This window comes from Cryptomeria japonica, chromosome 2 (genome assembly GCF_030272615.1).
Source record: "Cryptomeria japonica chromosome 2, Sugi_1.0, whole genome shotgun sequence".
Classification (NCBI taxonomy): domain Eukaryota; kingdom Viridiplantae; phylum Streptophyta; class Pinopsida; order Cupressales; family Cupressaceae; genus Cryptomeria; species Cryptomeria japonica.
This window is the reverse complement of record NC_081406.1, coordinates 558,900,845-558,926,377: the sequence shown is the minus strand read 5'-3', so window position 1 is coordinate 558,926,377 and position 25,533 is coordinate 558,900,845. Positions and strand designations below refer to the sequence as shown.

The 25,533-nt window shown below is 37.5% G+C and overlaps 1 protein-coding gene across 4 annotated transcripts in view; it reads left to right on the top strand.

Moving 5' to 3' along the window:
- The first annotated feature begins 15,352 nt into the window (after positions 1-15,352).
- LOC131038055 (tRNA threonylcarbamoyladenosine dehydratase) overlaps positions 15,353-25,533 on the top strand; it is a 137,475-nt gene continuing 127,294 nt past the window's right edge. For 2 of the 4 annotated variants that reach the window (XM_057970349.1, XM_057970352.2), the window contains exon 1: positions 15,360-15,684. In XM_057970349.1, coding sequence (XP_057826332.1) covers positions 15,596-15,684 — 89 coding nt within the window. In that variant the 5' untranslated portion in view covers positions 15,360-15,595. Of the gene's footprint in view, positions 15,685-25,533 lie in introns of all 4 variants that reach the window. The other 2 variants (XM_057970350.1, XM_057970353.2) reach the window with 2 other exon arrangements.

Genomic DNA, 25,533 nt, shown 5'->3' with positions numbered 1-25,533 from the left:
GGAATATACCTGCGAGGATTTTCTCTATCAAAATTCTGGAATGGGGCCCTACTCAAGCTTGCGTTGTGGTTCAGACAAGAGAAGTAGGTCTCCTATCAACCATAGTAGGCTAAAGGACTCTAGGAAAGCTCTGATACTAGAACGATTTCGAGATAGGGGAGCAGACAGAGATGCACTAGACACCACCTGTGTGCAACATATCAATGGGCCAGAATAATGAAGGTATATCCAACAAAGAAGTGATGAGGGGCGGTTCCAAAGAAGGAGCAATGAAGACTTGAACCCATTTAGGGGGAGGTTCATCAATAGGACTCGAAGCAGCAGGAAGCAAGACCAAAGAGGTTGCAAAGATAGGAACATCCTAATAAACGGGCTCTGAGATAACAAGATCGGGTGTCGAAGAGTCACCGACAATTTGTAGAGCGATATCATGTTGTCAATCTATGGCCCATCGAAAGCATTTACACACACGCGCACGTTGATTACGACAAAGGTGAGGACCACCAACCGAGGCTCTAGAGGATTTAGGAGCATCATTCTCCATAGGAGAGGCTTCCAAAAATGTGTCAGGAATAGGATGAGGCCCAACTGATGAAATAGGAGGTGCATCTGGGATAGGCACCACATTCACAACAATGAGCACCCTACCTCGCTTCACTCGAGGAGCAGTCAGAGGAATGGAGGGTGCTGATGCAAGCTATGACGCATGAGCAAGCGACGACAAACAAAATCGAGAGGAACACTTCCCTTTATCATAATGAGAGGGCTGAGAGATATCAGCCATGATCGGGAGCTCGAAGGGATGATAGGCTGCAAACTTTGACAACATAGGTGTCTTTCCCTTGTTTGCACTACGTGCAGTCGTAGGAACATAGGACACCACTGGAAGTTGTGCAGTCCTAGGCAGACATGAAGATCTATTTGGGGGAGCAAGCTTAGCCCCTATCCTCGATGATGAGGAGACATGAGGTACCACTAGCTCCAAGACTGGAATAGATGGAGCAGAGCTTGATGTAGACAAAGGCAATGAAAAACTAGGCTGCACTGATTTAGGAGACAAATCCCCTGTCTTATACTGATAGTATGTGCGATACATCAAGTCACCATGGGGAAGCATGGACCCCATTGGAGTAGGCCAAAAATGGTCTAGAAAAAAGTCCCCACGGGCTACCAAGGGTAGATATCCAGTATCCTAGATGACATGCACTGAAGCCTCATGGGGAAACTTGAGACATTTGTGAATTACATAAGGGACTGCCTCCATGGTAATCAACTAGGGAATGCCTATCCTAACTCAGAATAGGTCTGACTTAGGAATGATCACAAATGTGGAAGATACAACCTTAGGCCCCACAAGGACCATTAAGGTGATACTACCCAAAGGAGGGATAGAAAACCCATCATGTGTTTTCAAGGTTGCTTGACATTCATCATACGCAGGCCTATGTTAACTATTTACGAATAGAGTTTCCTCTGTAATGATATCAACTCTGCACAATGGGTCAATCATCACACTTGTGACAGTTTGACCATTCAACTTGGCAGGAATGTATAGAGGAGCATGCTCTCCACAATACTAGGCATCCAAAAGGATGAATGATAAAGATATGTCAAACACCTTGCCCTTCTAGATAGGAGGTGAGAAAATTGGAGTGATGGTGACCATGTTCACAAATGGACCATCATCTAAAGAAGGATCTGATGTAGAGATGAAATTTGCTGAACGCAGAGGAAAGGGATCGATATAGATTTGCAAGTCACTATTGGTCTTGTCAACAGACTTGTTCGACTTGTATTTTCGTGCATGAACTTTGATTGCACCACTGTCAATGTGGTCCTGGACAATGTGTCAAAGAAGATAACATTGCTCGGTGTCATGACCAGGCACACAATGGTAAGGGTAACATTTGGATCCATCGTACCAATGTGGATAGGGTCTGCTATCATACAATGGTCTAATCTCGGGAAGGGTGATTAGATTGTCTTTCAACAATCGTTGCATTAAGACTCTATTTTACTGCGAGTCTTGTCCAGTAGCTGTCGAAGGGACAACCACAACATTAGTTATTGCCTTATTCCTCCTAGACCCTTCCATAGATGTTCTTGCAAAGGACCTACCGTGAGGGTTTGAAGAAGAATCTCCGAACTGTGACATGGTGTGCTAGTAGTCTGTAAGAAAGGAACACATGTTAGCCAAATTCTAATATCGATTGAGAGCTAGCTTCTCCCTCAATGTTTACTGCAGATTGTCGATAAACATCCTCTACAAATCTCTATCTAGCAGGGAAAAGGGGATTTTGGTAGAAATTCATTGATATCTTGAGATAAAATCTGTGATCTTTTCATTGGGATTTTGTTTACAATGAACAAGTTCAACAATAGTGACCTTGTTGCCAATGTTAGCATGAAATCGTCTAAGGAAAAGGTCCATAAGTTGATCAAAGGTGTAGATAGAAATGATCTAGTAGAGAGATAAACCATTCTAACACAATACCCTTAAGGGGCCATGAGAATAGTTTAAGAAACACAAAGTCCAAGATGTGATAGTCGCTACACATGGTCATGAAAGAATCAATGTGCACATTAGGGTCCCCATCACCATTAAACCTATCAATTTTCAATGACTCAGCCGTGGTAGGAAGGATAGTGTTCAAGATGGTGATGTTGAGGGGACTTTTAGGCATGGATGAGTGACTAGAGGCGGAAGTCGTGTTTGTGAGTTGCAACTGCAACTGTCCCATGTTTTTCAGGATGGTGTTCAAGACTTGATTGCTAGGCGAAGGAGGTGGAGGTGGATCGGATCCACCACCACCTTCACCAGAACCTCCAGAAGGACCAGTGCCATTGACAAATGTAGTGCTAGTGCTAATCATAGACATTTGAGCTGCAACAAAGGCAAAGGTTGAGACACTAGACATACCCGTATAGCCCAAGGGGGTAGATGAAGCAGTGATAATAGGAATAGTAGGCCTGGGATCAACCATGTGCACTACCGAACCAGGCATACTGACACTAAGATGAGGTCCACAGGTAATGGACTAGCCATCCTGAGGAGGAGCATCAACCAAAGACACATGATTCCTGACAATCATAGATAATGCCCTCAACATCTCCAGGTCTCTCCTATCTGAGATCAACATGTCTCTCAAAGTGTTGACAACATTTCCAACCTGGGGTAGGACATTCTCCCGATTTAGGAAACCCTCAAAGTCTCTCAAATTTTGCTTGAGCATGTCAATTTTCTCAAAATTAACAGTAAGAGTAGAGTCATGATCAACAACCAGAGGGGAAGATGCAGTAGAATTTCTCAGAGAATTACTCTGAGAGTTGTATTGTGAACCAGGTGGAGAGGGGCCCCCTATCAAAATGGACTTAAGGGGACGAGAAGCTAAAAAATCATTTGGGTCAGGAATTTGATCATTAAACATCATGCTAGGAAAAGGAGGACTATAACGGTTATGAGGAAAGCTCTACTTGGATGATCTCCTAACTACAGCTCTTGTGGTACTCTAGGTCGTAAAGCTCATAGATGAGTCTTCTGACATTGAGACTACACTACAAGGATACAAAATGTTTTGTCTTCTAGTAAAGTTTGGCTAGAGATTAGAAAGCGAATACAAAATGCAAATTATATGCAATGAACTAGATTGTTCGCAAATGCTAGAACAAAGGTGTTTAATTAGATTAGATGAATGCAATGATCTAAAAGATAAAATGCACAACATAAAGAAAATCAATTCATGTCGGGTTCACCAAAAAGTAGCGGAGGAAATTTGCTACCTCAGGGATGATGAATCCGTGAGAACAAATCCACCCTCTAATACCTCACTTGAATTGGCGCTAAGGTGAGCTAGGGGATGAAAATAATCAAACTGGACTATTAGATTGCAAAGAGGATGTCCGGACGACTCTATTGAGCCTCTGTCCTTGGGACGAGTGCGCAAACTAGGGACACCAACGCGATGCGTTGTCATCCTATGCTGACGGAGCATAGGAACCGTACCAGAATGACATATACGATTAAAATGCTAAATGCTTGTAAGAAAATGGTAAAACAGAATAATATTGCGAAATACAAAATGAAAGAATAACTTAAGAGGACGAAATAGAGAAAGCTCATGAATGGTCCATGATTGAAGCCTCCCGTGAAATAATTTTCTTTCACGATCAAGAACCTACACACAAGCAAGAAGGAAAATGTTGGGGTTGTGTTTTGGAGCCCGCCTAAGTCACACCCCCATTTTGGTGTTTCCACCTCCATAAACAACCCATATAGAATCACGAGGAAAATAAATGATAAAGATAGTTGGAAAGTAATGATAAATAAAGAGATATGTAGAGTAAAAATGGGAAAGAGAACAACTCCCCTTTACAAAGTGCTCACGAAGATGAGGCTGTAACTGTTTGGAGAGCTACAACAATGGTGGTCTTGGTATAGGAAGCTATGAATGCTATCCAAGAAATCGTCGAGAGCTCCAACCTGAAAAGAGTTTTCTCAAATGCCAAAAGATCCTCAAAATGCCTTTAAACCAGAGAGATATAGATTTTGGACGAAAAACTGACATCAGTGGGTGCATGCAGGGGCGTTACGATTCCTTCTAGGCATAGGCGTAATGCTCAAACAACCACCTGCAAACTGCCCGATTCGCGGGACACTAACGCACTGCGCCCTAGTCCCCGAAGGTGATAAGTTGGCGGAGTTGGTGAAATACCTTCTTGGAGTTGACTGGGTGATTCGAGTGGAAAAAATGATGCAGGAGCATCCCCGGTCTATGAGCAATCTTGCATCAACCAAAAATATTTCCTTTCAGTTTAGTTCTTGTTCAGTTTAGTGTGCAATTTTATGTGTTCTTACCGATAGATATCGGTAGTTGCTTGCTTTTCATTGCAGATCCTATTTTTAGTTTCTAGGCTGGTTCATGTGCTTAATTTCATATTTTTCAATCCATTTGGATTCTTTTCTGGCTGGTTATAGTTCCTGGTTGACTATTTCTGGGTTTCGGGATAGTTCTTGTGCTTACCGACTAACTTTCCTTCATTACCGGAGCGGTTCTTAGTGTGTGGATCTTTTTGGGGTCTTTTCTAATGTTCTTGGGCATGTGGCCAACCTTCTTGCCGATCTGATATTCCTTGTTGTTATTTTTCGGAAAGATTTCTTTCATTCTTAGGGTCGACCTAGTTGCATGTTTCATTTTCTTACATTGGTAAATGTAATCTTTTGAGGCCGACCCAAATATGTTTCGGAGGGTATATATATGGTACTATGTAATCATTTGTAGGGAAGAGGAAGTAGAAATGAGAATGAGGATTGAGATTTGGTTTTAGTGATCCGGTTGATTCTGAGAGTCCTGGTTGGATTGTAGCCTGCATGTAACCGGTTAACTACCAAATGTTCTAAGATAATTATATGATGATAATCGGTTGGTTGCCGGAGGTTATAAGACAATAAAATGATATGTTTCTATGATCTTGCAATGTTTTCTTGTTGCTTTCGTTGTGTTACTCTTATTGCATAAGCCGGTTAATTCTCTTTTGAGGGTTTTACTGGTTATGGCTGGATCACAAAAGGACAAAGGTGGCGATGCCCGATCTCCAATGATATGGAGGAAGGCGCCATTTGTTGCGTTGAATCACAAAGAGAGAGATTTTTGATATTACACCAATTATAGGCTTGCCTTTGAGTCCTATACCTCATTGGTTCAAAATCAAATTTCTTTTTCACAACACGTGCATAAAGCTTCTCAATTGTGACAACTGTTTGCAATAATTTTTCTAAATAATTAATCTGAAAGACAAAAAAATGAACCAACCAAGAGTTTTTACCTTTAACAAAAATACCCTCAAAGGATTTAGATAGGTTTTTTAATCATCCTTATGATTTTCATGACAAGCATGACATGTTGTCCATTTGGCCCATTTTTATAACCATTTTGAAGCTAGTGATGCTTAAGGAGCAACATGAATTGTGTGGACACTTGATTGTTTAAATGACAACATATACAATGGTGGTTCGAGTTTCAAATTGACCTCTCATAGTGCAAAGTTTACACATAAGTTAGTTTTGAGAGCAGAGGAATATATTACAAAGTTGACTGATGAAAATCAGAGGCTTAGAGAGCAATTAACTACAAGAACAACATCCTACTAACTAAATTTGAAGTAGTGGCAAAAGTTAGGGTCACATAGTCAGAGAAGAAAAATGAAAAGAAAAGAAAGGGAGAAGAAGAATTGAAAGGGAAGGTTGAAGATGCTATTACCATAAAGAAGAAGCTAGCATCTAATATGGCTAGTTCATTATTATGAAACCAATTGGAGTCAATTCTCCAACATGTGGATATAGCATTGGGGTAGTTATAATTCAGTCAGATAAGTATTCAAGGTCTATGCTAGATGTGAAATGCATTTAAGATGTGTTATGAAGCATTTGGGAAGAAGGGTACAAGCTCTAAATATTTTGACAATTCGTGTACCAATCAATCAAAATGCATGTCAGGTAGTCTATGACATATTAGATGGGTATAATCATACATCCCATTTGTTAGAGTCTCATGAATTATATATAAAGATGATAAGAAAATAATTAACTAAAATTGAGGGGAATTCAATCTTTCAGATGACCTCACTATACAAGGAAAATGAGAATTTTAAGGACATCTTAGAGTGGAGAACAAATATCAAGAATATCCTTAGTCCCAATTTTGAAACTATCAATATTGAAGAGGAAAAGTCTATTGAGAAGCTCAACACATACTTGAATGATCTCTCAAAATTTGAGAGTGGTGTAATTCAAATTTCAATAGTCATCAACACATTGTTGGGGGATAATTATCACAAGCACATTGCCCCTACCAATAGAATTAGAATGGAAGGCATCCTTGTCTTATGATATAAAGAAGATTGCATTTTAGAATTGCATGTCAACTAAACCATCATATAGGATCCCATTTTTCCACCTTGGCCGTTCTCTAATGTTATTTAAAATTTTGTTGAAGTACAACAAATGAAAATTTGACTTACATTTTAGTTTGTCATCTTGTTGAGTATTTTGCCATGACATCAACTCATAGGTTCCAATAGTTTTGGGAGATGAATTGAAATGAAGATGAATTTGATTTGCATTTCAATTGGTCCCTAGATTGAAATCACACATCATTTCATCATTTGGAAGTCATGTGCCCTCCTTAGGTGGTTACATAAGTTATACATCAACTAAAGTCAGTTTGGAGAGTGGAGTATCTTCCTCTAGTTACGAGATTTTTCCTTCAACAAATTTTGTAGATCAAATATTCTCATTTTTGGTGGGAAAAGTCTATTTTATGTCTAAAAGATGCCTTTGGCATATATTTTCTTGTTTGTCAAATGAACACATGACACTTGTACATGGCCTGAAGCTTGTTTTCTCCCTTGTTCTATAAAAGGGAAATCAAGGCCATTTTAAAATTATAGATTGTAATTGTTCAAATTCGAATAGCAAATGTCAAACCAGGTTCTGAATATAATCGAGTAATTGCAAAATTGTCTCCACATTATACATTCAAATTTATATGAATACGAGATACCAAATATATTATGAGTTTGTCATTACAATGTTTTTGTGATTGCGTGTATTGTTTATGACTTGTTTTAAAGGAGAGAAATTGATGCAGGAGCATCCACGGTTCATAGCAATCTTGCATCAACCAAAAATATTTTCTTTTTGATTTGCTTTCTGTTTGCAGTTTCGACTTTTCTTTCTGTGTGTCCCGGTTTTGGCTCACCGGATCCTATGGAGTTGGATTCTACTTGAAGACTTGATCATATTTTGACAAGATATCGCTATCAGTTTCCTTGATAGTTTTCTGTTACCGGTTGACAGTTCTTGTTATAGGTTGCCTGGACCTATTTTGTGATCTACTAGAACCCCTTCCGAAGCTTGCGGAGCCTTAGCCATTGATTCAGATGTTCCTTGGCATGTGGTTGACCATTTTCCCTCGATCTACGTTTCATCCTTTGGATTTTCTGGAGGAATCTCTTGGTGGAGGCCGACCTTGTTAATTTTACACGTTAGGTCTTGTTCTTCGGGTTTTGATCCCTTTTCAGCTGATTGGATCCTTTGGATCATATATATAATTGTAATTGTGCAGTAGAATGTAATCAATCAAAGAATCAAGTAGCGAGACTGTACATAGAAGATAGATATTAAGATTCAAGGTCCCGGTTGTGACCTATTTTGTATGTTCTACTAGGCTTGTGAGCCAGTATGCTGTAACCCGGTTGTTACTGGTTGGTTGTAATCAATTCTCATAAAATAAAACAATTTGTTCTGCATTGCCTCCATCATATCTTTGTGTTTATGTTGTGTTACTCTTGCTGACCGGTCCAGATTGATCTCTTTGAGGCCCCTCCTCGTCAGTGACTGCTTCAAGTGGTATCAAAGTGAAGTTTCGTTCTAGAGGTTGTGTGTATTGAAAATTTTGTTGTAGGGTGGCGGATTGCGGATCCGACCTACAGCTGCAGAGGACCGACGTGAACGATGGTGCGAAGAGGAGCTAGGAATGGTGGAGCGCATGGGAATGCAGACCCTGCTATGATGGAGATGTTGCGAGGTATAGAAGCCCGGTTGGAAGCCGTGGAGACAACCCAAAGAAGAGGCCAACATATTGAAGATGTAAGTGAAGATGAAGGAGAAGAAGCCTCGATAGAACAAGTAAACCCACCAACAGTTGATTCAAATGAGGAAAGGTTTTTGAGTAGGGAGAATACTAAACCTCATTTTACCCCACTAGAATATGATGGGAAGTTGGATTTAGATGAATTGATGGATTGGATCTTGGAGATGGAGAAGTATTTCAATTTTGAAAACACCGTAGAAGAGAGGATGGTGAAATATGCCTGTACTTGGTTGAAAGGTCATGCATCTCTTTGGTGGGAGCATTTGCAAGTTGATAGACAAAGAAGAGGTAAAGAGAAGATTAAGACATGGGATCAGATGATTGGTAAGTTGAAATCAAAGTTTATGCTAGCTGATTATCAAGTGCATCTATTTTGGAAGTTGCAAAATTTGAGACAAAAGGAATCTAGTGTGAAGGAGTACAACGAAGCATTTTACAAGTTGAACATCAGATCTGGACATGTTGATGATGAAGTTGAACAAGTTGCAAGATATTTGAATGGATTGCGGATGTCTATACAAGATGAACTCAGTTTGATCAAATTGGAGAGTGTTGAAGAGGCTTACCAGTATGCCCTAAAGGCATAAGAGAAGTTAAACAAAAGACACGAGCAGAGACAGAAAGGTAGAGGTGGAAGGTTTACTAGAGTAAGATTTCAAGGAGGAAGAGGATATATCAGAGGTAGAGGAACTTGTATAGATTAGAACAAGGAGAAGGAAGTGAAAAAAGAAGGTAATTCATACCAGAAGGATGATAGAAATTTCTACCGGAGGAGAGAACCAGATAGCTGTTGGGATGAGAATTTTGGAAGACAAGACAAGAGAACATTTAGAGGAACTTGCTATAAGTGTGGATGAGAAGGACATCGTGCTTTCAAGTGTAAGAAGATAAAGAATACCAGAAGAGAAGCAGTGGTGGAAGAAAACCCCACCGAATCAGACAATAAACTGGAAGACGGAGAACTGTTGATAATGAGGAGAGCTTTGTGTCATATCAGAGGAGATGAAGAGCCCTTGCAGAGGAAGAATTTTTTCAAGACCAAATGTAAGGTATCCAATAAGTGTTTTTAAAGTTGTTATTGATAGTGGTAGTTTAGATAATCTTGTTTCAGAAGAGATGGTGAATAAGTTGAATTTGGAGAGATTGACACACCTTAAGCTTTATCAGATAGCATGGATTCTTAGTAAGTGAGCAATGTTTGGTGAAATTAAAAATTGGGAATTATCATGATGAAGTCTTGTGTGATATTATGCCTATGGATATTTGTCATCTTTTGTTGGGTAGACCTTGGCAGTTTGATAGACAGGCAGTACATGATGGGAGGAAGAATACATACACTATTGTGGCCAATGGGATGAAGAAAACCTTGTTGCCTTTGAAGGAACCTTTGAAGAATGAAGTCTGTATGAATGCTAGAATCTGTTTGGTAGATGGAAGGAAATTCTAGATGGATTGAGACATGAGAATGTGTGTTTTGCCTTAATTCCTAAGAAGACTGAGAAATAAGAACCGGAAGGAGAACAACCAAAAGAGATAAAAGATTTGCTGACAAAATATGAAGACATCATTTCAGATAGTGTACCTGATGGATTGCTACCTATGAGAAGTATTATTCATTACATGGACTTGGTTCCCAGAGCTAGTTTGCCTAACAAAGTTGCACACCGGTTAACACCGACAGAGAACGAAGAGCTGAATAGACAAGTGCAAGAGTTGTTGAAGAAATGTTTGATCAAGGAAAGTTTGAGCCCTTATGCAATAGCAACAGTATTAGGACCTAAGAAGAATGGAGAGTGGAGAATGTGTACTGAGTCCAGAGCAATAAACAAGATCACAGTGAAATACTGGTTTCGTTTGCCTAGGATGGATGACATAATGGATTGTTTGAGTGGAGCAAAATACTTTACAAAGATAGATTTGAAGAGTGGATATCATCAGATCAGGCTCAGAGAAGGAGATGAGTTGAAGACAACATTTAAGACAAATGAAGGATTGTATGAATGGTTGGTGATGCCTTTTGGATTAACTAATGCACTGAATACTTTCATGAGGCTGATGAATGAGGTATTGAAGAAATTTTTGGGTAAGTTTGTTATTGTGTATTTGGATGACATTTTGATTTTCAGTAAGACAAAAGAGGAACATTTGTTGCAGTTGAGACAAGTTTTGCAGAGATTGAGAGAAGAAAACTTGTTGATCAATATCAAGAAGTGTACTTTCATGAAGGATGAGTTAGTCTATTTGGGATTTGTGATATCTGAGGATGGTTTGAAGATGGACCCTGAGAAAGTGAAAGCAAATGTTGAGTGGCCTACACCGAAAAACATTGAAGAAGTAAGATCATTTCATGGATTGGCTAGGTTTACTGGAAGTTCATCAGAAATTTCAGTTCAGTTTGTAACCCTATGATTGATACCATGAGAGGAGATCAGAAGGAATTCAAGTGGACCACCAGAGAAAACAAAAGTTTTGAACTGTTGAAGCAGAAGGTGACTGATCAACTTGTGTTGGCCTTATTGGATTTCAACAAAGTATTTCATGTGGATTGTGATGCAAGTGGAACAACAATAGGAGTAGTCTTGAGTCAGGAAGGGAGAGTAGTAGCTTATTTCAATGAGAAATTGAATTATGCCCGAAGGAGATATTCAGTGTATGATCGGGAGTTTTATGACATAGTTCAAGCCTTGAAGAAGTGGAGACATTACTTGTTGCCTAAGGAGTTTGTGTTGTATATAGATCATCAAGCTTTGCAATATTTGAACAGTTAAAGTAAGTTGAATCAGAGACATATGAGATGGGTAGAATTCTTGTAGAGTTACACCTTTGTGTTGAAGCATAGAAGTGGTAAATCTAACAAAGTTGTTGATGCATTGAGTAGGAGAAAGAATTTGCTATCAGAGATGAGAGTGACAGTATTAGGATTTGAAGATTTGAAGACCTTGTATGATGATGGCCCAGATTTTGCAAACCATAGAAAACATGTAGAGAATTGGTTATGGTACATAGAAGCAAGTGGTTGGATTATTTCATTCAGGATGGGCTGTTATTCAGAGGAGTTCAGTTGTGCATACCTAAGAGTTCTATGAGGGAGAATCTGATAAAAGAGAAACACGGTGGAGGTTTAGTTGGACATTTTGATATTGACAAAACAATAGCATTGGTGAGTGAGTAATACTTTTGGCCCTAGATTCATAAGGATGTTAAAAGATATGTGCATAGGTGTAGAGTTTGTCAAGTTGCAAAGGGTAGTAGTCAGAATGTGAGATTGTATAAACCTTTGACGGTACCGGTAAGACCTTGGGAGGATATAAGCATGGATTTGTACTTAGATTTCCTAAAACACCGAAAGGGAATGATTCTATATTTGTGGTAGTGGATAGATTCTCTAAGATGGCTCATTTCATACCTTGTAAGAAGATATCAGATGCATTGCATGTAGGAGACCTATTTTTCAAGGAAGTAGTGAGATTGCATGGATTACCTAAGAGCATAGTTTCAGACAAAGACACTAAGTTTGTTGGCTATTTTTGGAGAACACTTTGGAATAAGATGAAGATAGATTTGAAGTTCAGTTCTACTTTTCATCCACAGACTGATGGATAGACATAAGTAGTTAACTGGAGTTTAGGAAATTTGTTGAGATGTTTAGTGGGAGATAAAACCAGAAGTTGGGATTTAATCCTTTCACAAGCAGAGTTTGCCTACAAAAATTCAGTGAATAGGAGCACCAGAAGAACATTTTTTGAGATTGGTACCAGAGTGCATCCTAGGGGTATATCAGAATTGAGGGATATTAGCAGTGAAGACCAAAGAAGTTCAGAAGAAGAAGTCTTTGCAGATCACATAGAAACCTTGCATATTCAGGTTAAGCAACATTTGGAATCCTTGACATGAACAACAAGTATAAGGAGAAGGCATATGAGAAGAGGAGACATAAGGAATTTGAAGTTGGCGATGAAGTGATGGTATATCTGAGAAAAGAGAGATTCCTGATTGGAACTTATAACAAATCGCAGATGAAGAAGTTTGGACCTTGCAGGATTTTGAGGAAGTTCAGTTTTGGAAATGCATATGAAGTGGAGTTATTGGATAGTCTGAGTATTTCACCTGTGTTTAACATTGCAAATCTTCATGAATATCATGAACCAAAATTCAGTGAGGACACTATTGCAGACTTGGAGAAATAGTTGCCCTAGAAGGAATTGGATTAGATCGAAGAGATTTTGGACTGTAGGATTGGGCGTAGTACCCGAAGCAGTCAGTATAATGAGCATCTTGTAAAGTGGAAGGACAAACCAGTTGAAGATTCATCTTGGATTTTTTAGGTAGAGGTAGACGACCTTGGTTTTCCTCTGACCCCAACAAAGTGAGAGGCTCTCTTTTTCAATAACCTCGGATGTCTGATGCAGGAGCATCCCCGGTTCATAGCAATCTTGCATCAACCAAAAACATTTTCTTTCTGATTGCAGTTCAACTTTTGTTTCGGTGTGTCTTGGTTTTGGCTCACCAAATCCTGTGGAGTTGGATTCTACTTGAAGACTTGATCATCTTTCTTAATTTCAGACCGCATCGCATTTGGATCATTTTCCGACAAGATATCGCTATCGGTTTCCTTGACAGTTTCCTGTTACTAGTTGACAGTTCTTGTTACCGGTTGCCTGGACCTATTTTGGTGATCTACCAGAACCCCTTCTGAAGCTTGCAGAGCCTTGGGCATTGATTTCAATGTTCCTTGGCGTGTGGCCGACCTTTTTCCTGCGATCTACGTTTCATCCTTTGGATTTTCCGGAGGAATCTCTTGGTGGACGCCGACCTTGTTAATTTTACATGTTAGGTCTTGTTCTTCGGGTTTTGATCCCTTTTGGACCGATTGGATCCTTTGGATAGTATATATAATTGTAATTGCGCATTAGAATGTAATCAATCAAATAATCAAGTAGAGAGACTGTGCATAGAAGATAGATCTTAAGATTCAAGGTCCCGGTTGTGACCTATTTTGTATGTTCTACCAGGTCCGTTCTACATGAAATAATACAATCTGTTCTACATTGCCTCCATCATATCTTTGTGTTTCCGTTGTGTTACTCTTGCTGACCGGTTCAAATTGATCTCTTTGAGGTCCCTCCTCACCGGTGACTGCTTCAGAATTAAATGCTTTAAATGATTCACAATAAATTTGAATGCATGTTATGAATTTATAAGTAGAATTTTGTAATTTCATTTTGAGGATTCATAATGTAAAGTATTAATGTATGCATCCACTGACCGTTCAAATAGATTTGCTAGAAGATTACACTTATTCTCTATTATTTAACTCTATCACTCTAATACAAACATCGAGCATCTGAGTTACTTGTTTCCTAGTTTAGAAACAATAATCAAACCCAAAACATGTTACTTTTCATGTTGTTTAGGAGTAGGTTAAATTAAAATCTATTCTCAAAGCTTATACATATTTGATATCCAAGAATGAAGCCAATTCGACACATATTATACACTTCCTTAGTATATTTTCATTGAGAACATATGTGCAATTCTATAATATTTGAGTATAAGAAGTTGGTATCATTAGATATTGTTAAGGGAAACCCCCCTAGGTCCTGCATAGCTTAAATATTAGAAGATAAAAATCCTTATGTTTGTTTCTTGTTAATTGGCCACTTATCCAAGAACTTGATCATCGAAATTGGCTAATTCATAGAGTTTCTTGGGAAATTAGTTGGAACAACCAACAATGGGTTCACAACCCAAAATCAAACTAGATAGCCAAGATTAGAAATAGAACTTGGCAAAGTGATAGATATGAAGTAGTCTATGATTGCACAAGGGAAATGATAGTTGAGTTTCTAGAATAACATACAAATTAAAATAAAACAGAGTTGTATGGGCATTGCTAATATTGGGAGGAGGGTCTTAAGCATCACAATTATCTTATCACTAGGCAAGTTATCCATTGATTCCCATCCATCCTTAGCTGCCATTTCTTTTTCTTTAAGAGCCTCCTAGAATTGATTTTATGCAGATCTTTGTTAAGAGATAGTAAGCTGAAATTAAGGAAATTCACCCTAGTCAAAAGAAACCCAATTTTTTGAGTAATACCTATTAAACAAATTAACTAAGTGGTCCAATTTAGGGGCTTCAAAGTTTATAATTACGAAGTGGCAAGATCCAAGCTTGAAGAAAAAATCAATTGCTTAATAAATGAGAATCTCACTATAGAAAACATAATTCCCTACTTTTAGTTCAAATATTTTAAGGCAGTAGTTGTATGGAGGAGAACTACTTAAAATATTTAAAGAGGTGTTAGATAAGAATTTTTAGGAGTATTTGCATATATATTTATAAAAGTGATGAGCAAGCTTAAAAATTTAAGCTTAGAATTAAGTTAGCATGCTTTGTGAAGTGATTAGCTATGTTCTTCATAATGATAATTTGCATTTGTCAATGCTTCCTCCCAATTAAAATTTTTCGTTCACATGATAGTTGACAACAAGACAAGAATTAAAATTTTCTCCATTAATTAATTGTTTTTATCTATATGATATCATTAGAAACAATTTATAAATATGAATAAAATTTCAATAAAGAAAATAGCTTAAAATAAAAAAAATTATGAGATCACTTTCTAAAAATTCTAGGCTAAAATTTCTTCTAGGAGTAACTACTATAAATTTCCTCATCATGGTTATAAAAATCGCTTAAATTTTCTCACAATCGTTAATTTTTTTGGAAAACGTCCCCTCCATCGAAACATAGCCTAAATTCGTGCATGGGACGATTTGACACAGAGACGAGCTTCCTAGCCTTTTTAACTTTATTTTAAATCCGAATGATCTTAAAGGGGATGGAATCCCTTTGTTATGTTGGTATAAATTGTCACTGTACTGTAATATACTGATTCTTTCAGTCAAGCAGAACACATGCACAACAGTTACTGAGTGAAAATGCCAAAAAATCATTCAATTATTTTGTTAGCCGCAGGAGCTGCACTGGGATCAAGTCTTACACTTGCCCTGCTCAAGTTAATTTCAAGGTCAGCTTGATGTTTTCATTTTCAACTTGTCGACATATTTTGTATTTAGGGTTTTGATTTATGAGAAATAGATATTTAGTATTAATGGAATCAAGTAAAATTGGAAGATACGACGTAAAATAATAGTTTAACTTGGCCAAGATTATCTGTATGGCTCGTGGAAAGTGTGTTATGGTATTGTTTTCATATAAGATAGTTTGAGAGTTCATTTTTAATCCTTCGTTTAGTTCTGTCGGTTTAAACTTCATGTCTTTGGTAGTGATTGTAAATATAAACGTAATCCTTTATAATGTTGATATATAATATATATATGTAAAAAAAAGTTGCAATATTGAAGTTTTCTGATATTTGTTGCTTTAGTATATTCTCTTTCAAAGTCATGGTTGGGTGTCTAATTATTCTTTAATTTACAATAATTGGGGTTGTTGATCATTTGCTTATCCTTGCTAAGGTAGAAGATTTGAACATCCAACCATTACTTTGAAAGGGATAGGCAAATAAGCGATAGCCTCTCCTATTGTGGTAGGTGTACAGAAGAAGTGGGCACCCAACACTCTTTTAAAAGAGAATATACTAGTCACAACCATCATATGTAATTTTTTATATATATATTGACATTATATATATTAAACCTAGGACATAGATGTTTATTGTTTCCTGATGTTTGTGACTTTAGTATATCCTCTTTCAAAGTAATGGTTTTTTTGCCTAGATTTTCTGTATACCTACCAGGCTACCACTATAAGAGTGGTTATTGATCATTTGTTTGTCTTGATAATGAATCATGTAGTGTAGTCTGCAATGTTGATGAAAATAAACATCGCAATTTTGCCATAAGCTCTCTTATTCATCTGTGAACCTGGGCCACTCTTAAAATGTACCTTATTGTCATTGAACCATAACCTTGCCACATGTCAGCTGGAGTTATGGATCACCGTTTTTAAGCATGGCTGCAATTATTGTTACTTGGAAAACTACGGACTATTGCAGTTCTATAGTTGCAGAAAAATGAAGGATACACCAGGACACCTTATCCAAAGACATATAAATCCTTTTCCAAGATTGAGTTTAGTTATCTGAAGTGGACTAGAATATACCATTTTTCAAGAGAAAGTGTCTAATGAAGAGAGATGGTCTGTAAACAGGGTGGCTATGCACTCTCTGTTCTTAACAAATAGATATTATAGATGTAAAAATCATTGCCAAGCAACAATGTATACTTAATTCACTCAACGATTGATATGTGATCTATAGTATACAAACTCGTCAAGTGCTCATGATCTTTTTGGGCAGCCAAGTACCCACAGGGAAACATCAAGAGTTTGTGATGGCCAAGTTTTCAATGAGTCAGATCAGCAAAAGTTCGGAGAGTCATGCTACTTGTTGGATGCAGAATAGGTAACTCAATGTGCCAAAAATGCAGCATAATGTAAGATCCTGAAATGGAATATTTATGTAAATTCGATCTTGATTCAAATCAGATCAATAATTTTCCCTTACTTAACCTCACAAATCAGATTGTCAATCGGATTAGGGTCAGATTTGTAGTTAATTCCCAGTATTGGCGGCAAGCCACACAATTTAAATACGAATTTGTATGCAAATTTGGAATATTTGACAATGAATATAATATTAGATAAATTACAGCAATCACACCTTCATGAATAACGTATAGACACAGCAGTCCCACACAATCTGCTATCTTCATTTATTTGTTGGATTAAAACTACCACTATCAGATGTTTCCAAGCTGAAGCTGATTGTCTTCAATGACAGTCATTATTATCAGATCATAGGCACTGTACAAGCTGCCCAAACATAGCATTGTAGAAGTCACTATTCTCATATAAACCTGATCCAATAGATGGCACTAAGTAGGAGCTGCCACTGGCAATGTATTCTCAGTAATGGTGCTGAAAGGAACCACCAACCAGCAATATATTTGACTCTTTACAAGTGATCTGCAACTTTAGTGGTGGGCCCTATGTGAGCGACCAAAGTAGCTGGTTAGTATCAATATTTGGCACTGTAGTTGTACAAGCAGCCTATTATAACCAGCATTCTATTCCATGCAATATATACACACAGAGATATGAATATGGTATCGACTTCTGCCCTTCAGTCTTACAACAAAAAAACAGCAATATGATGATCCAATGCACAAACCATTATAATTTCATGATGAAATTTACAGCACAAATATATCAAATAAAAACAGCAGTATAGCTTCTTCAAACAAGAATTGAATCAAGGGTTCTTGTCCACTAATCCAGTGATGGAAATCAGGGGGTTTTCATACTCCAATTCCAAATTTAGAGGGTTTTCATCCTCAGGTTAATTGAACTAACTCCAATTGTCCAACAAGGAGTAGAAATCAAAAAATACAATGGTTGATCGATATGCCTCCTCCTTGCTCGGTCTCTCTTAAATAAAGTTTTCCTCCAAAAGACATAACTCTTTAAATTTCCTTCATGACCTTTGATTGGTATTCGAGATGAGTTATTTAAAATAAAATTTAATTGTCAGAGACCTTATTTTATATTTTAACTTTACTCAGCTGTTTCTATTCTAATTTTAATTCCATCTCCTCAGTGCGAAATTTCCAAAGCCCATGAAAAATGAATGGTGGTTGTTAGGTTTCAACTTGGCTTCATTTTAAAAAGGGGACATTACACATAAACATTGAGAAAACACCGTTTTCTAGTGTTTGATTATTCTTGTGCGAATTGAAGTGAAAATACATTGTTTTTTGCCTTTTCGAAAATTATGAAAATGGTGTGCACCATGAAGGTCTGAGTCATTTCAAAGGCTTTCATTTGGGCTTGGTTGCGGGGGATTCACCTATCAAACCTGCCCTGTATTGTGACAAGGAATTTGGAAGGGGTTTTACCCTCCAACTTTGCAAGAGTTTCTGCCCCTTGACCTCATTGGGGCACTACTCCCAAACCTTTGTGTGGGTGCTTCTCCTTGATATTGCCAGGGGCGCTACCCCTAGACCATTATCAAGGGTGTTGCCTCTAGACCCTTGTGAGGGGTGCTGCCCCTCGACTCCACTAGGGCCATTGCCCACAAACCCTTGCGAGGGGTGCTGCCCCCTCGATCTTGCTAGGGGCATTGCCCCCTCATCATACTCATTTGATGTATTTTATAGTTGTATTTTCCAAACATTATGTTTTTTATTTATTTATTAAATATGGTTTACCAAAACAGAGAGTACATTATGAGGGGCAGCAGCTCCAAATTGTATCATAAAGATCACCTATTAAAACATAACAAGATAAGGTACTTGTTTTTACATCTTTTATATCTTCTGAAACACTGATTCCCACGTACTTTTCAAAGAGGGAGAGAGAACAAATGGGATACCCAGATATCTTACCACTTCATAAGGATCGTCCCATTGCCAATTCTTGCTAGCAAGCCAATTAGGTGAATACTTTGTCCATCCAATCACAATGGTTTAATGAGGGGAGTTTTTTGATCCTGAAGCTACACAAAACACATCCAATCTCTTGATTATATTGTCAAAATTATCCTCTGTTAATTCAATGAACAATATAGTGTCATCAACAAATTGGGCATTTAGTAGCTGCTCCTGATTGGGTAATCTAATGCCATTGATTGGAGGAGAGATGAGATTAGATCTTAGAATGTAATGTAATGCATCAGCTGCAATCACAAATAAGGCAAGGGCTATTGGTCAACCTTGTTTGATTGACCTTTGAAGAAAAATGAGCTCTATAAGTTCGTCATTCACCTCCACTTGAGTAGAGAAGTCATTGAAGAGAATATTGATCCATCTGCAAAACTCAAGTGGGAAACCAAAAGCTTTCAACATTTCAAGCACGAAGGGCCACTCAATTCTATCGTAGGCCTTTTCAAAATTCAAGAGGATCATTGTCACATTTTGTTGATCATGTTTAGCCCAATGCATTCCCTCCCAATTGTAATCGAGCTATCCAATATGTACCTACTGTTGATGTGTTTTTTATGCACTTTGAACACAAAATAAAATACTAAGTATTATATCCTCTCTGGAACAAGGAAACCTTATATGCTAAACAAATGTAATCAAATAAGATAACCCCAAGGTTTCTTTAGTCAGGTCTTGACTTTGCAAATGGATAGACTCAGTTGTAATGATGTGATATTTTGGTATCACAAAGGGACTTATGTTTTTGAATCACAGCCGAAACTTGATCATCTGATTTAACAATCCAGTGATGCTCTTTTCCTACACTAACTCAAACTCAAACAAAAGGCAAAAGGGAAAGGGTGTAGAGAAATCTATTCTAACACCAAGGACAATGATGACAATGGATAATGCTTTGATAGACAAACTCCTTCAAACCAAGCTTTGCTTTGCTACGATAACAACAACTACACAATGTTGGTGCAATCTCCCAAGGAAATGAAAGATTTTCATACTGTAAACCATTCATTCAAATACCCAATGGTGGCGCAATCCACATGAAATATTCACAATTGAACTTAGCAACAATGAGGTTCAGGTTAACTTTGCACTGTAGCTTACAATCAGCAAACCACAAAAAAGTATGAATTGAGGAATTCATCATATATCATCGCATGTATCCACCATAATTAATGAACTTCAATAACTTTGAGAAGTAACAAGAAACTATGCAAAATGTAGAACACAACACAAAGAACCACCATAACTTCAATGAAACTTATGTATTGATGTTGACATAGTCTTGGCAACAATTTCTTCTTTCCTTCTACTCTACTTCTACTTTCTAAGGCTATTTACTATTGTTTTTTAATCTTTACAAATGAGAAGGCTAGGCCTTTAATAGCTCTTCCATTACAAATGAATGACTTTGATTGATTCTCAAATCAACAGCCAAGATGTAACAATAAAACCCTAATTAGGGTTAGTTGCAACTAACTCCTTGTTGAATGAGATTGTTACAATATTTTAGATACATGTCCTATAATGAATGTGGACAAATAAGAAATGAGATTAGGCACATTGAATTCAGTGCCCTCCACATGTGTAGTTTGTTGATGAATCAAGTTCAATGCACTTGGATGCCTTGACTTAGAATCATTTGATTGGTGGATGAAGGTGAGTTGTCACCACCTCAACTACTTGCATGCCATGTAGACTTGATACTTCATCACAAGCAATATCTCTTGATGCTCAACATTATCCAATCTTTTGATGAATGTGATGGGTCATATTCCCAAATTCATCTTCTAACTTTGATTAACTCTTCTAAAACTATCTGCTTGAGAGATGCATTCACTGATTTCATCCTTTGTACTTGAATTCCACCTTCATCTTTTGTCGCCTTCATGATGTCAATGCTCAATGTTCTTGTGCATGTTGTACTTGACCAGGATTACTTCCTTTTGCTTTGACCTTGATCTTGGATTTGCGAAGGAAAATTCAAGATTGTTATAGCATCTCCTCCTTTGTAATGTTCCTCTTCACTTGCATAATTGAGATGAATCCTCCTTTGAATCATTCATATCCTTTGCATTGCTTGGGGTTTGATCTTTCTTTCACGAGGTGAAGTCTCTCATTCTCCTTCATTCTCCTTCATTCTCTTTGTCTTGGTTATGTCATCCACATTTTCCTTGCAAAAATCACAATTGAAATTATATATCAAATTTAGAATGAAGTACAAGATAAAAGAATAAGTAATTGGAAATTTAACTCTTGCTCTTCAACCTGTCTTGAAGAACTTTTAACAAATATACTTATGCAAATTATTTTCAAGAAGAAGCTGGATATTAAGCAAACAAATTTTGAAATCAAATACCCTCAATCACCCACTTGAATTCTGATTCCAAACTCCTGAATGTGATGTTCCTCTCTCTTTGAAGTCTGCTATTGAGTGGCAATTAGCTGCTCTGCTTTGAAAACATTCGCAATTCTATTCTTTAAACTGATTTGAATTGAATTAGAATTATGAGATGATAATTCTCCCAAGCCTTTTCTTTATACGTTCCATGAAACACTAGCCTCTCCTATCGATGAGTCGGACAGTTCTTATGATTTCATTGTTCCTTTACAAATTCCTTCAAACAATTTCAAATTGTGTTAAAATTTGAACATGGTCGGTCTTTATTATTCAATTCTATCACATACGTTTCTTGAAGGAAGCCGACCTCAACATCAGTCCCTCATTCACATGTTTGAAGTGAATCTCTATTGTATTGTCAATAATTGGCAGATTTAGGAGATTTCATGCAGTAAAGTAGGGGTGGGATTTCCCATTGCTAATTTATAAACAAGGTCGGATTTGGTGAGTGCCCATGTATAGATCTAAGGTCGAAATTTTGCCTTGTATGTGCATTGAAACCAAAAGTGGGCTTTAGCAGTGCTTGTGCATTGTAGACAAGGTCGGGTTTAAACATTGCTTATGCATTGAGGGTCGAACCTTTACCATTTCTATGTATTAACTTCAAGTATTATAGCTCTTTGAAAATTAGAAATTTTAATTATCTATGTATTCAATTATACCTTGAAGTTGACTGCTGATCTGAATTTGATCTGCCTTTTGCTTCTTTGGAATCCTGTTGCTTTAGAAACTGATTGTAAAACCCTCTCCAACCGCATTTTCACAAATGCTTGTTCACCTCTACACCTTGTTGCTGTAGACTTACTTTTGGAAATGATCATCACACTGCTGATGAAACTTGACCTACTACTCTTTTATTCTTATAATATTTAAGTCGAATTTGAGTTGATGATGAGCAGGATGATGCTTACCTTACATTTATAGAGATCTGGTGTAATTTGCAAAGGTAGGTTGGCTGCCTTAGTATTCATACAGTTTACCGCTTGTATCCTTCATTCGAAACAGGTCGGCCACCTTTCATTGCACTTATGGACCTTTTAACATGATTTAACTTGCAATTGAGGTAGGTCGGCCTTGCACCTTATTACACCTTGCATTGCATATATATTACTCGCGGGGTCTCACAATCAATAAGCATTGCAATCATCATTGCCATGTACAAAATCAGAGTTTTTAGGCTCTCATGTAATGTTTCTGGTATGTTGCATGCTTGTGTAAGATTTAGGGATTTGACCCTTGTCACGTAAGATTTAGGGATGTTGAGCACTTCATGTAAGATTTAGGAGTTTTGAGTACTTCATGTAAGATTTAGGAGTTTTGTAGTGCTCACGTAAAGATTGCGAGTTCGTGTAGTGCTTATGCACAATCCTCATCACTTTACCATGCCTTTGACATTTGGGGGTCAAGTTGATATTGTAGTGCAACTTACGGATACAAAGGTTAATATTTGGGTGAAATTGCAAGGAGACCTTGCAATTCCACCCCTTGCAATAACTAAAGCAAGACATTTAACCTCACCTTTTAAAACCTTCACTTTCAATCCTGAACTTCTTCTTGGACTCGTTAAGACAAAACCTTCTCATTCTAAGGCTAAAGACCACAAAAATGTTGCCAAGCTAAGACTCAACTTGAACAAAACACCCAACCTAGCCAGCAAAAAGAGGGGTCTCCATTTGCAATGGGGCGATGTGTGAAAACTTCACAACACCTACCTGTAATGAATCCAATTTGGGTGATTGAAACTATCTTCCTCAGTATCACTCCCAACCTTCCAACAAGAGTTTTGGGCAATATCTTATATGAGACATTTAGAAGAGTAATGAGCCTCCAATTCTTGATTAGGGTTCTGTCTCCCTCTTTTGGAATCAATTTAATGTTCCCTCTATTCATGTTAGATCCCATAGAATTGTCTTGAAAAGCTGCATTGAAGACCACCAACAATTCAGATCCTATCCAACTAATGTTGGTTTTATTAAATTCAGCACTAAGCCCATCAGCACCAAGAGACTTGCCATTTGCCAAAGACCTGATAGTCTTTTCAATTTCTATAACAGTAGTTTTTATCAAGATCATTGGCATCCTCAAGGCTAACTTTCTTAGGAATCATTTAAAGGCATAATCCTCTTGCTTCTATAGCTTTATCATCTTCTTTTAAGGAGAAAAGCTTTTGAAAGGAGTGGAATGCCTCCTTGAATGTGGGGTCTTGTTGGTGCGTGTTTTATGACACACCAAACACAGAATAAAGATGCCCAAAGACACTCTATTCTCTCTTGAATAAAATCACCACATATGCTAAGATTGCAAAGAAGATCATATGGCGATTCCAATGTTTTATTTGCGAACTAGCAACTTGAATGTTGAATATAGCTTCTTGGGTGATGTATGTTGGTAATTCAAGGGGCAATTGTGAATTTCAATGACAATGAAAACTTTCAGCTTTTCTTTTTTTTTTTTTGGGATTTTCTCAATTTGGACTTAAAAAAAGATAAAAGGAAAAGGGTTTAAGAGTTCTACACTATTCCTAAGAACTTAAGAGACGGTAAAGATTAGGTGAAACTAATAACCATGCTTTGCTTTGCCACACTAAGGACAACTACACAAAGTAGGTGCAATCTTCAATGGTTGTGCTAAAGATTTTCATATTGTGAATAATACCATCAAAATGAACAATATTTATCCAAAGTAGAAGTTAAAGCATCCACAAAATAAGCTCAGGCTAACTTTACACAATGAACAAAAATCATCTGTTCATAAAAAGTATGAGCAATAATTTCACCAATCTATACTATCAAATCTTGCATTCATTTAACAACTTTGTAAAGCAAATTCTATTCTAAGTTGGAGAAAATATGTAACCATGCAACCATGTGATAACAATAAGGATTCAAAGCAAATGCAAATGAACTTTTATTATCAAACTAGTTCTTAGCAACAATGTCATAAATCTCTCCACGAATAAAATGAGAGAAGAGGGGCTTATATAGAGTTTTGAAAACAAATGAGAGGCCTAGATCAAACACCAATCAACGGTCGAGATCAAAACATAAATACCCTAATTAGGGTTTCCAATAATAGCATTAAGAACAAATGCATGAAAGACAGGTGGCGTGAGGAGCTATCTTCTAGAAAGGTGCATCCTTATCCTCTTTTTGTGGCAGCATGTTCAATGAACCTGGACACGAGGATTGACCTCTTCCATCGTGACATGTGGTAGCATGTTCATTTTGAACTCCATCACGTCCAAGTCATCGGCATAGGTGGCAAAGGCATTTTCCCACTCCAATTCCTGTTTTTGAAAGGCATCCCTGATGGAAAAGAAACTTGATGCCTTATTCAAATTCTGTTTAAGGATTGGCCCTCTGATAGTGAAGAAATTCTCCTGAGTTTTGACCTTTAGATTTTCCACCTGCATTTTATTCTCCCGAATTGTTTCTTTCCCAAGTATATCAGCAACCACAAGGAAAATCTTGGTTTGAAATTCTTTAATATGCTCTTGAACTTTGATACTATCAACTTTCACCTTTTCCAGAACTTCATTTCGTGCAATTAATGCCCAATACCATGTGTTGAAATCATATACAGCCCTTGCTGCAATTACCTGTCCATCTATTAATTCTTGTTTAGGAATTCGTTTCAACACCTTTAGGTATGGGATTATTCTATCTTGAATATCATGAAGATCTTCCCACATCTTTGCCATGCCTGCAATTCTAGAGAGCAATGAAGAAGTTTGTCCATATGCCAACATCAACTTCTCCACGAATGTGACAGCCACATCATTGTTATCTGCTATCCATTCCTTAGCTTCTCTAGCTGTCACTTTCTTTCTTCAAAATTTTCAATTGTTTCCTGTGGAAGTGTCAAGAGTGGAGGAGCTGGTGCATCCCCTTGATCAATGGGTTTGGTCAAGTGTTGGATATACTTCTTCAACCGTTCAACCTCCTTTTTGTACTCTTCTTTCCTTCCTATTTCTTTATCCAATCTTGCCTTGATGGAAGCGATTAAATTATCTGAGTCT